At 53.9% G+C, this 18,694-nt stretch overlaps 1 protein-coding gene across 1 annotated transcript; it reads right to left on the reverse strand.

The window, feature by feature from the left end:
* Window positions 1-9,907: 9,907 nt before the first annotated feature.
* Window positions 9,908-11,534, reverse strand: LOC126037528 (electroneutral sodium bicarbonate exchanger 1-like). The gene is made up of 4 exons (XM_049797859.1): window positions 11,458-11,534; window positions 10,879-10,979; window positions 10,254-10,358; window positions 9,908-9,983 (listed from the first exon to the last, which is right to left on the reverse strand). The coding sequence occupies exons 1-3, from the start codon at window positions 11,515-11,517 to the stop codon at window positions 10,271-10,273; spliced, it is 249 nt and encodes an 82-aa protein (XP_049653816.1). The 5' UTR covers window positions 11,518-11,534; the 3' UTR covers window positions 9,908-9,983; window positions 10,254-10,270.
* Between the last annotated feature and the right edge of the window lie 7,160 nt (window positions 11,535-18,694).

Consider the following 18,694-nt stretch of genomic DNA (forward strand, 5'->3'; position numbering starts at 1 on the left):
TTTTAAAACGAGTCGTTTTTCACAAAGGTCATTATCATTATGATGATTATTATTAGATGCTGCTGCTGCTGCTGCTGCTGGCAAGACTTGCTCATAATCGTGTTTTGAACACACAGTCCCCCTGCCCCGAAATCTTTGGAGTGAACGGTTTCTTCCCTGCTGCACCAATACCTATAGCTGCCAAGGGGCAGAAGCGGAGGGCAGACTGCTAAGTTTGTGCTGGGCATTCAGCTTATCTCCACTTGGATCAAAGACAGAGAACGTGATTTGTCCCTTTTTTACATCAGGAGTCCAGGAGGGTGATGGAAGCTGCTGCTGCTGCAAGTTCAGTTCAGCTGAACGTGGGGAAGACCAGTGACGTGGATATCCCAAAGCAAAGTAGTGACAGGTAAAGCTCCACCAAGCGCCAGGAACCCCGGCAAGATTAGCTTGAAGGTGTTTGGCAGAGTTTTCTCCACTTGCCTCTTTGTGGGGCATCCCACAGAAACCAGCAGGCAGCTTGGAGGGAAAATCAAATTTGGGGGCAGGGCTGCAGGAAGTGATTGCAGGGCTCTGACCGCAAGCAGAGTGGCTGCAGCACTCGCGTTTGACCCCCAAACCTTGCCTCATCAGTGCCTTTACGGTAGCTGGAGATCCTCATACTTAACACATGAGGAGTTGCAGGCGTGATCTGTACCAGCAGTGGCTTAGGAACCCGGACCGGGGCTAAGCCCCAGCAAGAGCCTTTGCACAGAGCTGTTGCTCTGCAGCTCCCGGGCTTGCCTCCCAAAACTCCTCATCCAGCAAAATCCCCCCCACTTATGCGGAGCTTTGATTCTCGGGGCTCCGCTGTTCCTCTTGCTGATGCTAATGCTCTTGGTGGCATCAGTTCCCATAATCACGGATTGCTATGTAAAATATTTATTGCAGGACTGATCCTTCTGAGATTATTATCCTGGATGAAATGTCACAAATGACCGTATGGAAGGCTCTCACTTTGAAGACAGAAACCCTTTGAATCCAGGGAGGAAAAAGGTAAAGGATTGCATGTGAACGTGCTCCTCTGCAAGCGACGGCGCATGCCTACGCTTTTCCCACGCTTTGGCCGGCAAGGCTGAGCAAATGGCCTGTCCCTGGGAACAGGCAGTGAGGACCGTGGCATGCAAACCAGCTCCACTCTGCTGGAGTGGTCCCCCAAACAGGGCAACATCAGCAGCAGCTGGCAGGTCTTCCACTGATGATGCTCTCCCTCTTTTTCTCTTCCCTTCGCCTTTCCCCACTCCCGCTTTTCACGTTTAGGAATCTTGACTTTGAAGGAGAGGAGTGAGAGCGTGACTCGGGGATGTGCCAACGCAGATAGAGGGAGAAAGCGCTTTGTTTCAGTTGGAGGATTCCCATTAAAGCCATGCAGATGTTTTCAGTTATCCTTGGTGTGCTTCAGGCATTCAGTATCTCTAGACCAGCAAGCTGAGGGGAACGTCACAGTCAAGGGGAGTTTGGTGGTGTTCAGTCTGTGTGCGTACGTGCGTGTGGGGGTGTGGGTTTGTAGTGGTAGAGGGACTGCTATGGCTTTATCATTCAGTGTTCTTCATTTAATACCCAATTCCTCCTCTTTTTTTTTTCTCTTTTTTACAAATGTAAACTGGGAATGTCCAAAATAATTTGTTGTTATATTTGATGCATTCTCCACTTTCTTTCTTGATCACGACCGGGTTTTTGGTCTGGTTTGGGGTCCTGGCTTTAATTCACTCTTATGTCTCTTACTGGTACGAGAGGGATGCCCTCTGTGGCAGGGCAGCATAGAGAGCGTCCGAGCAGTTGGCCTAAGGTGAAAGAAAAGCATTTGCTCCCTGCGCTCCAGTTTTACCTCTCTTGGTTGGTTTGATTTTGGGTTTGTTTTTTTTGCTTTGGCTCTGCCATCAGCCTGGGAGCTGCAAAATGCAGAACTGCCACCTTCTTGTCCCCTGGCTGTAAACTGCATCTAAGGGAGCACTTCAGGTATTTGATTTTGGATACACCATATGGTCACAGGAGCGGCCAGATGAGACCTGGGGCTCTGTGTCCCTGGGCTGCCCCCTCTGTTGTTCCTCCACTTTCCTTCTGTATTGGATCTGGCTGAGTTGGAGTTCCTTTACCCCACAGCAGCCCTCGTAGTGCTGTGCTCTGTAGTGGTAGCTAGAAAGCTGTTGATAACACAGCAGTGTTTTGGCCATGGCTGAGCAGTGCTGGCACAGCATCAAGGCTGTCTCTCTAACATTCTCCCCTCCCCAGTAGGCTGGGGGTGGGCAAGATCTTGGGAGGCGACGTAGCCAGGAAGAAGAGGCATCTAGGTAGCAAGTAAATCTTAGGTCCCTTCAGATGCTGGGGACCCTGCATTCATGCAGTATTGGGCAGACCCCAGATGGATTTTCTCTTGGCACACTGTACAGATCCTGCCTGTGGAGAAGTTCCTCCTTTTGGTCATTCACGGTGTTATACAACTTTTCTTAGAAGAAAACATCTCTATGCATAAAGGATGTTCGCGCGCGGACTTCTTGCTGCACTTTAGGTAGCGGCAGGGCCGCGCAGGTGGCGTAATCGGTGGTACCAAGCAGGAGCTGCCTGGAGGCTCCTCTGTTACAGTCAACCAGATCGGCGAGTGGTGAGCAGTTGCACTGCGCATCATTTAGTACATTCCAATCCTTTTATTATTGCTGTTGTCATTTTATTAGTATTATAATTATCATTAGTAGTTTCTCCTTTTCTGTTCTATTAAACCATTCTTACCTCAAACCACGAGTTTTACTTCTTTTTCTGGATTTTCTCCCCCATCCCACTGGGTGGGGGAGGGAGGGGGGGGGGCAGTGAGTGAGCGGCTGGGTGGTGCTTAGTTACTGGCTGGGGTTAAACCATGATGGAGACAGTCACAGCAGCACAGAATGGATGCTGAAAGGGGCCTCTAGAGGTCATCCAGCCCACCTCGGCTGCTCGAGCAGGGCCAGCTGCAGCAGGCTGTGAGTCTGCTTCTCGAAGGTTCTATTGGCTGCGTTGCTCCCAGGTTGTGGAGCTCGCATGGGAAATGGGCAATGAAGAGGGATGAAGTTTCCAGGCACTTTCTGGCCAGTGCAGTGATTTTTATTTTTATTTTCCTTCTGATTTTTTCTCCCCCCTTGCTGGTCTTGCGGCTGCCCAAGGTGCAGCCAGAGAAGCGGAGGAGGGTCCCTGCCTGGCCTGCAGCTCCCTCCCTCGCCATTCTTAGGGTGATTTGGGGTTATTTTGCTGTGTCAGTGAGGCAAAGCTGGGCTCTCGGGGGCTGATGTCAGTGGGACCCGAGGAAGGCCGTGATGGTCTTGAGGCTTTGAAGGGCTGTGCACCGAGCCCTGTCCACGCTGGAGGGGACGCTGGTGGTGTTCAAGACGAAGGCCTTGCAGCCCTTGTTGTCGTGTGTGCCCGTATCCTCCCCCGGCCCCCAAGGTCTGTCATTGTCGCAGGGGCTCTGTGCTGCTTTCTGCGTGGGGCCGTGTCCGTGAGTCCTGCAGGGACCTGTCTGTCCTGGCTTCCCCACCAAAGGGCTGCTTCCCCTGGGGAAGGGGACAGGGGAGTTGTTCCTGTCCCCATCCCCCCCCCCCCCCACCATCGCCTGCCCCGCTGGTGGTGACTGGGCCCTGGGGGCGGCTGGGTTCCCCTCGTGGCTTGCTGGCTCGGATTTGGGGCTCAGTGGGGCTTTTGCACCTCTTGGGGGCTGTTTCTTGGTGCCCCCTGTGCTCCCTCCCCTCCCACATAGGCACCGAGCGGTTCTGGAGAAACAGCTTTTATTTGAAAAGACAAGAGAAAATGTCCCATCAAAGCTGGTCTAACCCCTCCCTAGACCCCCCCGCCTACCCCCCCTGCCATATACCCCACCCCTCCTCTCCCACCCCCCCCACTCCCCCCATCTCCATCCCTCTCACCCCTGTCTAATCCCCCCCCCACACACACACCCTCACGTTGGCTGCCAGAGCCCTGCGCTTGCTGGGTGCCATTGGCAAGGAGCTCTGCGCCTGCCTCTTCCTCGGCTGCTCTGCCGTGGCAGACGGGGATGGTGGCAGGTCCATCCCCGCATCCTGCCACGGCTCTTGGGGCTCCATCCCACTGCCGTTGACTATTTTGAGGCTCAGCATGGCGTCGCTGAGCTCGGGGATGCAGTAGTCAGGGGTGAGCATCTCCTCAGGCAGCGAGAGCGAGCTGAAGTCGCGGTCGGGGGTGTCTGCGCCGGTGCCACCAGCGTCCTCGGGCACGGAGCTCCTGCTGGGAGCATCCTGGCTGACCCCCACTCCATCCAGGGAGCAACCGAAGAGCCTTAGGGCCTATTCCAGGAGCATCTCCTCGGACACTGCAAGGTCGCCTGCAGTGTCCCCAAGGGCTTGGTTGTTGGTGGCAGCGCAGGGGCTGGTGTGGACATCGCCGCCCGGGGGTGCCCCCACAGGGGTGGCCGTGCTGGGGATGTTGATCTGTGCCAGCTGCCCCTCGCTGTGCTGGTAGCCAGGGATGGACACTGGCAGCTCCAGAGGGTCTGGGGCCACCCCACTCCTCTGATTTTTGTAGGGTGCGAGGTATCGTGGTTGGCCCTGTGGGGTCCCTGCGGCTGCCCAGGCCAGGGGGGCCCCGGAGCCCGCGGGACCCCACAGGGCAGCACCCGGCAGAGAAGCAGCGCCTTGGCCAAGCGTGGCGGTGGCCGGTGGAGGCAGGTCGGTGGTTGTCCACTGGATGCGGAAGACCCGGGGGTCGAAGAGGCAGCCACATGGAGCCCTCTGCAGACCTGTGTGGGTGAGGGGGAGCCGTGCTGGGCCGGGGGAACTGTCCAGGGGCACCCGCCGAGCCGGCCCCGATGGCCGACATCCCCCAGCTCTGGGCCAGGGTCGTGGGGAGCTTGTGGCTGTGGCGATCCCCACGGGGTGAGCCGCTGTGCCGGTGGGACAGGGTTGCAAATCGGGGAGGAGACTCGCATCTAGGAGGTGAAAGGGGAGAGGTGGCCCCAAATATTTGGGGAATTCTCTGCAGATGGGTTTTACTGGGCACGCGCCGCCCGGACGAGGGCAAGGATGATCACCGGGGCTTGCTGAACCCCCATGCGAAAAGTGCCGGGGGAACGGGTGTGATGGGGATGGCGAACGTGCCAAAACAGACTGGGGTGCCATACCTGCTGGTGGTGCCTGGGGGGCCCGGGGTGCAGGGAAGGGCTGCTACCGCACGGGCAGGCGGCACAAGTTGGCCGAGCCGGAGAGAATGAGACAGGAGCGATGGCCAGCGGTCACCTCTGCTCTTGCCCCCAAGAGCGTCCCTGGGCTGCAGGGGTTGGGGTCAGTCCCTGCCTCGAGGGTAGAAGGTTTTGGGGAGCACGAATGGCTGGAAAAGCTGGGGCGCCGGGGGGCCCCAGGGCCCAGGCAGTGGGAGCTGCGTTGGTGGCCGCGCCATGGTCCCTTCTGGCTGTTGGCTGCCAAGGACTCTTTGGCGTCTCCCCGGAAGGAATGCGGGGGCTCCCTGTGTTCCGCCCCACCCCCAAGAGCCTCCCCAGCTCCTCCTGGGGAGGGAAAGGGTTAAGGGAGGCTGGGGTGCCCCCGGGGCCTACAGGCGGCTCTCGGGGTCTGCAGGTGCAAATGCTCTTTGCTTTCAACAGTATTTTTCTGGTGGGGGAAGAAGAACAAGTTGATTCAGCCGAGCCAAGCGGGGACCAAGCTGCAGCCGCAGCCTCCTTGCGCCAGATGGCAAATGCGTTTGTGACCGTTACCCACGCTTCTGTTCGCTGCGTTGACCGGAGCGAGGCAGAAATAGGAAAAAGGACCTCGAGGGCGCGAAGGAAGGTCACGCGGTGTCGCTCGGTGGCACGCTTTCCCCCAGCCCTCCTCCAGTAGTGCTGTCAGGTCTTTAAATCTCCTGCTGGGAAAAGCAGCAGCTCTGGATCCCCCTGGGAGGGGGCGGCCCTTTCCCTGGAGGAGACGGTACCCGCCGCCGCGTGCTCCCAGAAAAGGACTGGATTCTGCCCAACGTCCGGTGTCGGGGCGCTGGGGCTGTTTGCGCTCTACGGGATCCCAGGGATGGGGTTAGTACATCCCCTCCTCGTGCTTGGAGGATTCGGCGCTAGCAAGGACACCCCAAGGGTACCAAGGACACAGGCCTCTCGCTCCCGCTGTGTGAACAGTGTGTGGCCTGGGGGAGTCGGGACAACTGCCGTGAACCGGAGGCCAAAGATCTCTCCTGGCCTGTATCCTGGTAATCAAAGAGATTGCGCTCTGTTCGTGAGGCACCTCTGGCTGCAAGATTGTGCAAGGCCATGCGCTGCGTAACTTGTGGCAGGGACCGATGCTGGGGGCGTGAAGGCAAGCGCGCTTCTAAAAGCATAAAACTCCGTTTCATTTCAGAGCGCAGCTGAGCCACCCCGCTCCTCAAGACTCTGCCATCTGCACCGACCACTGTGGCTGGGACCGGGCAGTGCTGCACATCCCAAAGGCCACCAAGTCACACCCGTGTCCCTGCTGCTTTGCCGGGAGCTTCTGCGATGCGAGCGATGTTCTGGGGGCTGATCTCTTGGACTGCAGCTACTCCATCCCTGACCGGCAGCTGGCCAGGAGGGTTGTGTCCCAGGTGGAATTCCACCCCTCTGACGAGAACCTGGCCAAGGATGCTTTCCTCCTGAAACATGTCCAGAAGAACAAGATGGGCTTCGTCAGCATCAAACCGCTGACATCCTTGAAGAAGGTAGGCAGCGCGTTGCGTTGGCCAGCCGAGGTGGGAAGTGGCCTCCACGTGGAGGATGCCTGGGTGTCTGGGTGTGCTCTGGCTGTCTGCGGTGAGGTGTACGGGGAGGTCCAGGCTCTGCTCAGGCCGCCTGTGTCCCGGCAAAGCGCTGGTGGTGCAGAGCTGGGTCCTGCTCTCTGCCTTCAACGTGCTGCAGCAGTTCTCCACCCAGGGAGGGTGGCTGGGGAAGCGGTGAGCAGTCCTCAAACCCCAAGCCCAGGGCTGGGTTCGCCTCTTCTGCCCGTGGTTCCCCTAGGCTGCTCTGGGAGAGATCATGCCTTAACTAAAAAACTGCAGGGAAGCACTGGTGGTGTGATGTCCAGGGAAGCTGTGTCTTCTTGCCATGGTCCGGGAGCACAGGCGACCTTCTCCCACAAATCCTGAATGGGGGATATTGCCTTGCCATGACCTCAGGTTGATGGGGTTGCAGCCTGCCTGGATGATGGGTTTAGGGTGGCCCCTGCCTGGGGAGACTCACAGTGACGCAGTGGCCCCCTCTGTCCCTCAGGTGAAATACCTGACGCATGACTGGTGGCTGACGCTTTACACCCTGCAGTTCTCGGAGCTGCTGGAGGTGAATGAGGAGGGCACCAAAGTGAGGCGGTGGGTGATAGCATATGTCCATACAGAATGTATGGTATGTCTAAATATTTGTTGGTTTTAATATTTTGTACCAGCCGTGGAAACTGGTTTGCTGCTAGGTGACTGTAAAAGGGAGATTTGGTAAATAATTATTAGAAATCTTATACTAACACTATGATTGAAAAAATAGACAGAAGTGTAGCCAAGTAATTAACTAGTAGAGTTAGTAACCCACTCCTAAGTTTTACAGTTCTTTGCTCTTATGACTGGATGTTCCTGTACATTAGCTAAGATTAATATTGAAACTGACCATATATGACTGAAACCATGTTAATCTCCAAGATCAAAGAACAAGGATGACGAACAAGACTTGAAGGTCAGCCAACAGAATTTGAAATGGATCGGTGGGCGCAAAAGCAGCCCTTCGACTCAAATGAAGAACCGTTGCGTGCGATCAGATGTAGGCAGTCCTATGATACTCAGTTACAGTAATTTTTATGTCTATGTATACTAATCTGATTAATATGTAATTAGTTACGCCATAGAACCTGTTTGTGCTGAAGCTGTGGCACGCATGCTAGGTGGAACTATCCCCCGTGCATCCAGCGCTGCAATAAAGAATGTCTACTTTCTAAAACTCCAAAATGAGTCTTCGAGAGTTTCTTCGACCGGCTTTTCGGTATCATGGGTCCCCATCCCCGAGTCCCTGCTGAGCGTCCCCCCCAGCAGACTGCTGCTGGCCTGAGAGCTGCTGCCCCTGGAGCAGGACGTGCTGCACAAGGACCCCTCGGCCCCCTCCTGGCCCGGCAGCAACTTCAAGCCCAGCAATTTCAGCAATGCCTTCACTGGATTGCTCCTCGCCAGCAAAGTCTTCCCTCCGCTCGGGACAGGCTTGGGCACAGGCAGCTGCTACGGCCTCTGCCCCAGCACTGAGAGCACTCGTGGCTGCGGCTGGGGGAGTGGGGTGGGTGCCTGGGCACCCTGGCCCAGCAGCCCCTCGCCAGATGCCAAACCTCTTGCCGGCAGTCCTCCGGCAGCGGCGTGGGTGCCTGAGCCCCTCGGCCTGCGGGATGCGGTGCTTTGCCTGCCCCACTGTTGTCCCAAAAGTGGGGTCGTTTACCCAGGGTGCAAAATGCCAATATAAACACAGCAGAGCAGAGGTATTTTATTCCAGTTCATGTTTACGAAAAGATGGGGGCGAGGTGGTAATCCGCAACGCTAGCACCCCTCATGCCTAAACGGGCAAGCAATCTATACAGTTCAGTTATACATATTCAATTTCCAAAGTTCTTCCCAAAACTAGTGCTGGGAGTCGCTTATCTCGCACAGTTTCTATCAGGTTGAAGTTCCCCTGCTTGGAATTAAAGGTCCAGTGTTCTTTTCTTCTACAGCGCATGCTCAAGGAGAGTGGGGGGTAAGCCTTTTTGGTGTGGAATTGAGTTGGTGGTCATGATCTCCCCCTGCCACCTTTCTTTACTTTTCCTCCAGTTTTCGAAGATGTTTCTGACTTCATGCCTATTAGCAATTATTCAACTTTTTGGCGCCTCCTGGGGTAGGATGTTCCCTTCTTCTCAGTCTTTTAGTTCTTCTTCAGGGGCACAGTTGTTAGCAAGGCATGCGTTGATCATACAAAGGGGATCTTGTTTCACAAGAGCTTTGTGGCCTTTTTCGTGTGGCTTAAGTACATAATTTCTTAAGTACATCATTTCCCCCCGTGGTGGGTTGACCCTGGCTGGATGCCAGGTGCCCACCAAAGCCGTTCTATCACTCCCCCTCCTCAGCTGGACAGGGGAGAGAAAATATAACAAAGAGCTTGTGGGTCGAGATAAGGACAGGAGAGATCACTCACCAATTACCGTCACAGGCAAAAGAGACTCCGCTTGGGGAAAATTAACTCAATTTATTACAAATCAACCAGAGCAGGGTAATGAGAAATACAACCAAATCTCAGAGCACCTTCCCTCCACCCCTCCCTTCTTCCTGGGCACAAATTCACTCCCGGATTCCCTACCACCCCCCAGTGGCACAGGGGGACGGGGAATGGGGTTTACGGTCAGTTCATCACACGTTATTGTGATACTTGCCAAACCAACCAAGAAAGGTACAACTGGAGCGCAGGGAGCAAATGCTTTTCTTTCACCTTAGGCCAACGGCTCGGACGCTCTCTATGCTGCCCTGCCACAGAGGGCATCCCTCTTGTATCAGTAAGAGACGTAGGAGCGAATTAAAGCCAGGACCCCAAACCAGACCAAAAACCCGGTCGTGATCAAGAAGAAAGTGGAGAATGCATCAACTATAACAGAAAATTATTTTGGACATTCCCAGTTTACATTTGAAAAAAAGAGAAAAAAAAAAAGAGGAGGAATTGGGTATTAAATGAAGAGCACTGAATGATAAAGCAGTAGCAGTCCCTCTACCACTACAAACCCACACCCCCCCACGCACGTACGCACACAGACTTAACACCACCAAACTCCCCTTGACTGTGACGTTCCCCTCAGCTTGCTGGTCTAGAGATACTGAATGCCTGAAGCACACCAAGGATAACTGAAAACATCTGCATGGCTTTAATGGGAATCCTCCAACTGAAACAAAGCGCTTTCTCCCTCTATCTGCGTTGGCACATCCCCGAGTCACGCTCTCACTCCTCTCCTTCAAAGTCAAGATTCCTAAACGTGAAAAGCGGGAGTGGGGAAAGGCGAAGGGAAGAGAAAAAGAGGGAGAGCATCATCAGTGGAAGACCTGCCAGCTGCTGCTGATGTTGCCCTGTTTGGGGGACCACCCCAGCAGAGAGGAGCTGGTTTGCATGCCACGGTCCTCCCTGCCTGTTCCCAGGGACAGGCCGTTTGCTCAGCTTTGCCAGCCAAAGCGTGGGAAATGCGTAGGCATGCGCCGTAGCTTGCAGAGGAGCACGGTCACGATCACGTGCAATCCTTTACCTTTTTCCTCCCTGGATTCAAAGGGTTTCTGTCTTCAAAGTGAGAGCCTTCCATACGGTCGTTTGTGACATTTCATCCAGGATAATAATCTCAGAAGGATCAGTCCTGCAATAAATATGTTGCATAGCAAACCGTGATTATGGGAACTGATGCCACCAAGGGCATTAGCATCAGCAAGAGGAACAGCAGAGCCCCGAGAATCAAAGCTCCGCATAAGTGGGGGGGATTTTGCTGGATGAGGAGTTTTGGGAGGCAAGCCGGGGAGCTGCAGAGCAACAGCTCTGTGCAAAGGCTCTTGCTGGGGCTTAGCCCCGGTCCGGGTTCCTAAGCCACTGCTGGTACAGATCACACCTGCAACTCCTCATGTGTAAGTATGAGGATCTCCAGCTACCGTAAAGGCACTGATGAGGCAAGGTTTGGGGGTCAAACGCGAGTGCTGCAGCCACTCTGCTTGCGGTCAGAGCCCTGCAATCACTTCCTGCAGCCCTGCCCCCAAATTTGATTTTCCCACCAAGCTGCCTGCTGGTTTCTGTGGGATGCCCCACAAAGAGGCAAGTGGAGAAAACTCTGCCAAACACCTTCAAGCTAATCTTGCCGGGGGTCCTGGTGCTTGGTGGGGCTTTACCTGTCACTGCTTTGCTTTGGGATATCCACGTCACTGGTCTTCCCCACGTTCAGCTGAACTGAACTTGCAGCAGCAGCAGCTTCCATCACCCTCCTGGACTCCTGATGTAAAAAAGGGACAAATCACGTTCTCTGTCTTTGATCCAAGTGGAGATAAGCTGAATGCCCAGCACAAACTTAGCAGTCTGCCCTCCGCTTCTGCCCCTTGGCAGCTATTCGTATTAGTGCAGCAGGGGAGAAACTGTTCACTCCAAAGATTTCGGGGCAGGGGGACTGTGTGTTCAAAGCACGATTATGAGCAAGTCTTGCCAGCAGCAGCAGCAGCAGCAGCATCTAATAATAATCATCATAATGATAATGACCTTTGTGAAAAACGACTCGTTTTAAAAATTACACCTGTATTCAAGCGTTCAGCTCACTGCTACTTGAGGAAACAAAGGTTACAAAAGTTACAGGCTATTGGGATCTATTTCGATTGAGTGCTGATCTTCCCCCAACGTTTCCAGACAAGCTGTAAGAGAAACAGGCAATCTCACAGCCACACGGAGATGTCCAGCCCCGAGGACACAGCAAGCCTTACCTCTTCTTCTTCTCCGGCTTCATTTCTGGCATTGTCCAACTTCTTCTTCCTTTCTGGCATAAGGTCATCCAGAAAGCTGAGCTCTCGCTTTGAGAAGCAGAAATCCATTGCTTTCCAGACAAAGACGAGAGCCAAAACCTTTACGAATAAGAGGGAAGATGCGGTGAGCTCAGAGACGATGCCACCTCTCACTCCAACACTGCAAACATCCCGCTGCCGAGCGGTGGCAGCTCTTACCATCATGGGAAAGATGATGGCGGCACGGGACACCTTGATGGTCCAGAGCAGGACGAGGCAGGTCAGCTGGATCGCCGTGAAGAAATGCACCTTTCGCAAGGGCACGTGCCGCAGGTAGATGAAATCCGGCTGGTGTTTCGCCGGCATCCAAAACAGCTTCAAGCGATCAAAGAACTGCAAAATAAAAGGGAAAGGTTGCCACCTTGGGGCTGCGGCAAGTTTCTGGCCCTCTCGAGACGTGGAGGCACTTTGCAGCAGCTCGCTTGCTGTCAGAAATCCTGGATCCCACCGCATTCCTCCTGGGAGCAGCACCCAGTTTCCCTTCGCTCCATCTAGAAACCGGCATGCCCCTGAGAGCTGCCCACCAAATGGCAGCTATTCCATGCCATTCCATTATTAGCATTTCTCGGCCCACTGAATCCCCCCAGCGAGGATTTCCACCAGTGGTAGAAACTGCCTTCCCTTTGCACTGAATTCCCCCGCTTTCACGTAACCAAACACTGACCTGCCCTAAACCCTGCAACAGAGAGCGCTGAACTTGCCTGGTCCTCCCAGCCCTATATACCTCCTGTGCCTCCACCAATCTTTTTCTTACACAAAAGAGTTTCATTGCTTGCTCTGTGAGAAGATTTTCCCATGCCACTGCTTTTTTCCCTGCTGCTACGGAGACAAAATACCAGGGAGCCGACATGCTGCACGCTGTAAAAGAGTCCGTACCTGAATTCCTCTGAGCGACGACACACCCATGTAGAGAAAGACGCCATAAAGCACAGGCATTGGTATAAACTGGGGGGGGGGGAAGAGAAAAAAAAGAAAGAATGCAATCGTTTCTTTTTCTGTATTGCATTTTCAGTATTACCACCCTCTTCCACAGGCACTGCCTAAAATTGCTTGAAGCTTTCCAGCTTCCATTCAGGCTTAGAGATGGGTCAGATTTTAACCATTGTTTTGCCATGTTGTGCGCACGAGTGAGCTAAGGCTCTGCTTTAGGCTGAACTTGGGAGTTACCTCTCCTCAGAATAATCCTATTTTCCAGAAAGGTTGGAGGAAAATAGGCGATTTCACCCGTGCTACCCTATGCTGCATTCTCTGGCGGTAGAAGAAACACTTCTGCCTATTCTTGGGGCAACAGGCAAAGGCCACAGGCCTCCTCCTAGCCTAGAGACGAGATTACTTTGTGGGAGGAACGTGCAAGGAAGCCCACGGGGATGACCTCAGTGTGTTTAGCTCCTGGGAACGGCTGCTCCGGGGCATTTGGGGAGCAAACTGCAGCCACTAAAGGGCTGCCTGTTTGAAAGAGAGCAGATGTGCTGGTCTGAATATGCTCAACTGTAACGCATAAACATGGGCGGGCCTGAAAGACACCCAAAAATTCAAGCAGTTGCGTTGCTTGCTCGTCTCAAGCACACCAAACGGGGGCCTGAAGGGCTGCAAAGCCTAACTGAGGCTGGTTCCCACCGTGGGTCAAGCCCCAAGGGTTGGGATCACCTCCTCCTCCGCTCCACAACTAACTACTCAGGCCTGCAGAGAGGGGACTGTTTTTCTGTAACCTCCAACAAGCTCACGGGTGTTGGGTGGTTTGCATTTTCCTCTCACCTTTAACACAGAAGTGAAGAAGACGGAGCAGCCCATGAGCACAAAGATCAGCAAGCCAGTGACTCTCTGCTCTCGTATCCCCAGAAACTTGGGTTGTTCTGGAGCTGAGCAGTCAGACTCTACTTTGAGGCTATTCACATGGGTGATGGACAGGACGGTCGCAGCCACAAACCAGGGCAGCCCCATCACAGAGCACACCCCGAGCATCACGGCCACCACAAAAAGGTCCAGGTGGTACCCGCATCCTTTCTGCAGGCAGAAAAACAAGAAACAGAGCATCCCATAGCACAAGAGCAAGGATAACGTCGCAAGTCAGACTCAAGCCCTGCTCGAGCACAAGTCAGCTTCTTCAGAAGTCAAAACAAGAAATGGAAACAAGTAAGGGTGTATGCGGGCTTTGCACAAACACCTGGCATGAAAATCTGGCAGGAGTTCAGACACAATGGATATGCAGAGCTTGTGCGATAAATACTTCTCCAAAAAACAACAACCCACAACCCAAAAGCACCAAACCATTTTTTCCACTCACAAAGAAAATTCTACCACTTGCAAGGAAGGTGTGACTCTGAGTTATCCCTGGCAGCGCATCAAAACAATTCATTCCCCACACCTGCTGCTGCTGCCATTTTAAAACAAAAATGCACTTCTCTATTGCTCCAAGATTAATTAGCTCCTCCAAAAGGTTGCTCATCTGAACTGCCCTGTCACTTGCTCCCTGCATCATCGTTAATCCAGGAAAGCATCCTGCCACGTAGCCTGACCTTGTCCCAAACCAATGCCTTCAGAAGGCATCGGGAATAAGAGCTTCTCCCCAGACCTGCAGCCCAGAAGGGGCTGGAGTCATCTCTCACAGGCCCTTACCTTCAGCTTGTGCTCCTTCCTGTTCACAATAACGGCACTGATCTGCTGGTCCATGAATATCAAGATGGTGCAGAGCAGAGCTGGGACGAGCGCAGCCAACACCGTCCACCAAGGGTTGGGTCCTATGGGGTTGATGAACCACCCGCGGTCCTCTCTGGTAGGCTGCAACAAAGCCCACACATCAGCATCGTCTCCCAGCCCAGGCACTCCACTGGCTTTCATTTTCCCCTCCCTCCCTGTGTCAGAGCACCTCCCAGCCCTGGCTTCATGTCCCCCTCTCCCGGGGGCTTCAGCAGTGCCAGTCTCCTCTTTGCAAGCACCTCTAGATACTTCCCCTGTAGGTATCTAGTTTTGGGGCCATCTTCTCGTTTCCAGGAGGAAGCAAGGCACTTGGAGGTGGAAGAGGAGATGGTCACACCACCAGCATCTCCTCCAGACTCAGCCCTGCCCTGCCCCGGCATCACCTTGTGGCACCCCCACGTGCCAAAACACCCCGTTACCTTGAACGCATGGGGGACCTGGAGCTTTGGCGATGGGATCCCAACCACAAAGTCAAGGAGCAGCACGATGACGATGGTGAGGAAAACAGCAAAGTCGCTCACTGTGGACCGCACCTGGAGCGAGAAACCAGAGGTGAGAGGGGCATGGCAAACAGGGCCGTAACGTGAGATGCAAGAGTTGCAGACATCCACAACATTAAGGCTGCTTAACCAAATCCCACCACCCCTCTGAGCACATGCAGCCTGATCCCTTGCTTAGATACTGCTGCTGTGTTTGTCCCTGTGAGATCTGGGGTCAGACAATAAAAAAAGCTTAATTAGGCGGACAAGGGTTGGTTTAAGTCAAAACCTAATAATAATAATAATAATATTAAAAATAAGAAAACACGTCTGCCACTACAGCTACACTCACAGCTACAATGGCAACAAGGCACTGAGGCATCTTTTAGTCCTCAAAAGGAAGCTCCTCATTCAAATCTACTTTCCGCTCGAGCACATAATGCACAGAAGGTAGGGAAAAAATCCCACAACCCCAACCCCCAAAACTTTGGGAAACCTGACTTCCTACTACCTGAGGAGGAAAAAAAAAAATTAAAAAAAATCAACCCCCAAAAATCTTCAATCTGGGGCAGGTCACGAGGCATGTGGGAAATGCTACGATGATTTTGCACTCAGGGAAATGAGTGCAGGACATCCAAGCTCTTGGAGAGCTTGGCCTGCAAGGCCAACGTTTCCCAGCTTGACCAAGGCAGGGCAAATACTGCTTAGTGCTCCAGGAAAGCCATTTTGGGAAATGAGTGTGGAGATGGACACTGGCCACCTCCTTCTACTTACTCTGGTTGGAAAGTAGCGGCTGGATTTAAACTTCTTCAAGAAGCTTGACAGGGCAAAGGTGGCGAAGAAGAGGATTGTAGACATTCGTGTGATCACCCCGTGGGACTCGGCACAGGGTCCACCATACCCTGGGCCACAGAGCACTGACACCAATATGAGGATGCTGCAAATGGCGTTTATTCAACTGCGTCACGCCCTTATATACTGTCTGTCGGTCATCCCGCCTCCCTTAACCCTTCTCTTTCCGTACATCGCGAGATCTTCCGAGCGCCAATCCCTACAAGTCCCCCCTCACTATGGCGGATGACCGACGGTACAAACTGGCGTTACAGTTATAAGTGATCCCACCACCTCATGGTAATTCGTGTACTGGTGGGTACCCGCACTCTGTATAAAGAGTTTCCGCACGCAAACAGTCAGTGCTGGTATCCCACAACAAACCATAATAACCACCACCAAAAGGATTCCAAATAGGGTCAACGTTTTTCAGTCAATCAAAGACAGGAGCCATTGCCAGGTCGACGAGAGGAGATTGTCAAGCCACTGTCACCTGCCTCCTGTAATTGATTGGCTTTGTCTAAAAGCATATCATAGTCCCCCGCTTATGGGGTACACACAGCGGTTGCTGTAAAGTGGATCTGCGGTGTTCAAAACATCGGTCACACCATTTTGATGTTCGGCTGGTGCGTCACCAGAGTTGTTGTCCACAGCGGTCGTACTTGACAAGCACCCAAGGGTCACAACGACCACAGTGCAGGTACTCAGATGATCTTCTGAACGGCATCCTGCAAAATAACTCACAACAAATCGTTATTGACTGAGGTCTGGTTTCAACCACCGTGACGGCACCCAGCGCACACGTGAGTCTGGGTGCTCTGATGATTGTACTGCAGTATACCCTCTTCCCTGTGTCACCAAGCGCCTCCCACCTTCCCACTTTCCTGTTTCTGGGTCACGGACCAATACTGGTGGCCCTACTCCCCTTATCGCCTGTTGCCAATGCTTCTGCATTGGACTCTGTGACTCTGTACCATGGGCAAACTGATTGAGTGCAAATAGTGCTAATGCCAACAACCGTGCATTACGGTGCACAGGGGTCTCACGAGCAGAACGTCGGCATTTGGGATTTTGTTGCTGATGATTTTCGTGGTCAAGAGGGTCTGTCTCTTGGGGTACCTGCTCCCCCTCCCTAAGAACATCAAGCTTGGCTTTTAATGTGCGATGTGCGCGTTCTACAATGGCCTGTCCCTGACTGTTATAGGGAATACCGTGAAGCAGTCGGATTCCCCAACGATCTGCCCACTGTTGGGTCTCAACTAGTGCTGCTTGTAATCTGTTTGTCCAAGCTTCCTTCTAAATCAAAAAAAAATGGGAGTCAAAATCATACTGCAAAACTGTCGCGAATCCGAGGGAGTCAGTGAACCTGAAAAAAAACCCACATCTAACAGAGAGCCTGTCATGGGATGTCCTAAGCCGTATTCATCCACGGTCTTTTTCACTTGTTGCAAAAGCTTGCTATCTAACGGAGACCACTCCACCCCCACACCACCTGGACCAGCTCGGACTGGGCAAACTAAAGGGGGTCCTTCAAAACGTATGCCGTCCATAACACATTCCTTTGCTACAATTTTCCAGTCTGGCAACGTGATCTTTGGTGAATCGGGAACTCCTTTCTGTTCCCCAGCTGCTTGTAGCAGCTGCCGCTGTTGCTTCACCTGCTCCTGTATCTCCTCTACTACTCGCTGCAACATCTGCAGCGGATCTGTAGCTGGGCCGGGCACAGGTATTAAAGGCATAGGCGTTGCTGTTTCACTGGCTGCTGCCGACTGCGCCTTACAGCCGGAGATAGCCTTTTGTTTTATCGCTGCGTGCGGCGGACGACAGCGGTGTCCGCCCACCAGTTGCCACGCCTCCTCTAACCGTTGAGCCGACCCCTCGATTGAGTCCGGACCACTCTCTTCCTCTTCCGCTACGCGCGTAAGAGGGGGTGTCCTGACTTTCCTTCCTCCTTCCTTTGGCCGTGCTCCGCCTCTCCCGACCTCCGGAGAGACATCCGGGGAGAAGGCGGATGTCGGCGCCATCTTAGGGTGAGCTTGTGGCGCGGTTCGCAAAACACGTCCCGGCACCCAATCCTCCGGATCATACAGGGGAACCGCTCCCTCCTCTGCCTGCTCCTTTTCCGATCCCTTCATCACCGCCCTCTCCGCCTCCTCTAGTCTCTGCCTCTCCTTCTCCCGTCTCCTTTGCTCCGCCACGGGTTCCTCTGCCTCCTGAATTAACTGTCGCTCTTTCTCCCGCTCCTCCTCTCTCTCCCGTTCACGCTCCCGTTCAAACTCCTCCCAAGGGTATCCCGGTGGTTCGGCCGGTGCTGACGGCTGCACTGGGAGCACCAGAGGCGTCTGCTCCGCTACCTCCGTCAGCCCTTCTGTCCGCGCCCCCCCATCCGCCTGCACGCCCCGATCCGCCTGCGCGTGCATCAATCTCTTTGCTTCCTTCCATGTTAAGCCCTCCTCCCGCACTTTCCTGAAAATCGCCCTAATCCGCCCCCACGTCTTTAACTCCGGACCATGCTGCGTCGCCATAGCCCGTTCCGCTAAAGCCGCGGTGCATTTCGGCCAGCACTCAGGAGACAATATGTCCCCCGGGCGCTCTATCGCTTCCTCTTTCAGGAGCCGCTCTAGGCAAGCTTTCGCTTCTTTTGGTCCCATAGGGATTTTTACCTCTCTAGAGCACGAGTCCAACACCTTCAGGACTCCTTCCATGCCTGGCCAGGCCTTCGATTACGCCCCGCGTAATCCGCCGATGTCCAATCACGTCAGGGTCACCACTTGTAGACATTCGTCTGATCACCCCGTGGGACTCGGCACAGGGTCCACCATACCCTGGGCCACAGAGCACTGACACCAATATGAGGATGCTGCAAATGGCGTTTATTCAACTGCGTCACGCCCTTATATACTGTCTGTCGGTCATCCCGCCTCCCTTAACCCTTCTCTTTCCGTACATCGCGAGATCTTCCGAGCGCCAATCCCTACAGAGGATGCAGCACCAGAAGAACACGTCAGGCATGTAGGGGCCGTCGCGTCCACAGGCAGGTCCTTGAAACTCCCCACGCAAATACCGACATTCCTGGAGAAACAGAGCGTCAGGACACAAAGGCAGTGCACGTGCAGCAGGGAAACCTCGCATAGCTAGGGGGTTTTGAGGAT

This window comes from Accipiter gentilis, unplaced genomic scaffold (genome assembly GCF_929443795.1).
Source record: "Accipiter gentilis unplaced genomic scaffold, bAccGen1.1, whole genome shotgun sequence".
NCBI classification, from domain to species: Eukaryota; Metazoa; Chordata; class Aves; order Accipitriformes; family Accipitridae; genus Astur; species Astur gentilis.

What these genes read in the sequence shown, in the direction of transcription:
- LOC126037528 (XM_049797859.1), bottom strand. Translation starts at nt 11,517, where the DNA reads ATGCCAGAAAGGAAGAAGAAGTTGGACAATGCCAGAAATGAAGCCGGA. An exon ending in AAGCCGGAGAAGAAGAAGAG is followed by an intron (nt 10,980 to 11,457) that starts GTAAGGCTTGCT and finishes TTTTTACATCAG; the next exon opens with GAGTCCAGGAGGGTGATGGA. An exon ending in CCAAAGCAAAGCAGTGACAG is followed by an intron (nt 10,359 to 10,878) that starts GTAAAGCCCCAC and finishes TATTTATTGCAG; the next exon opens with GACTGATCCTTCTGAGATTA.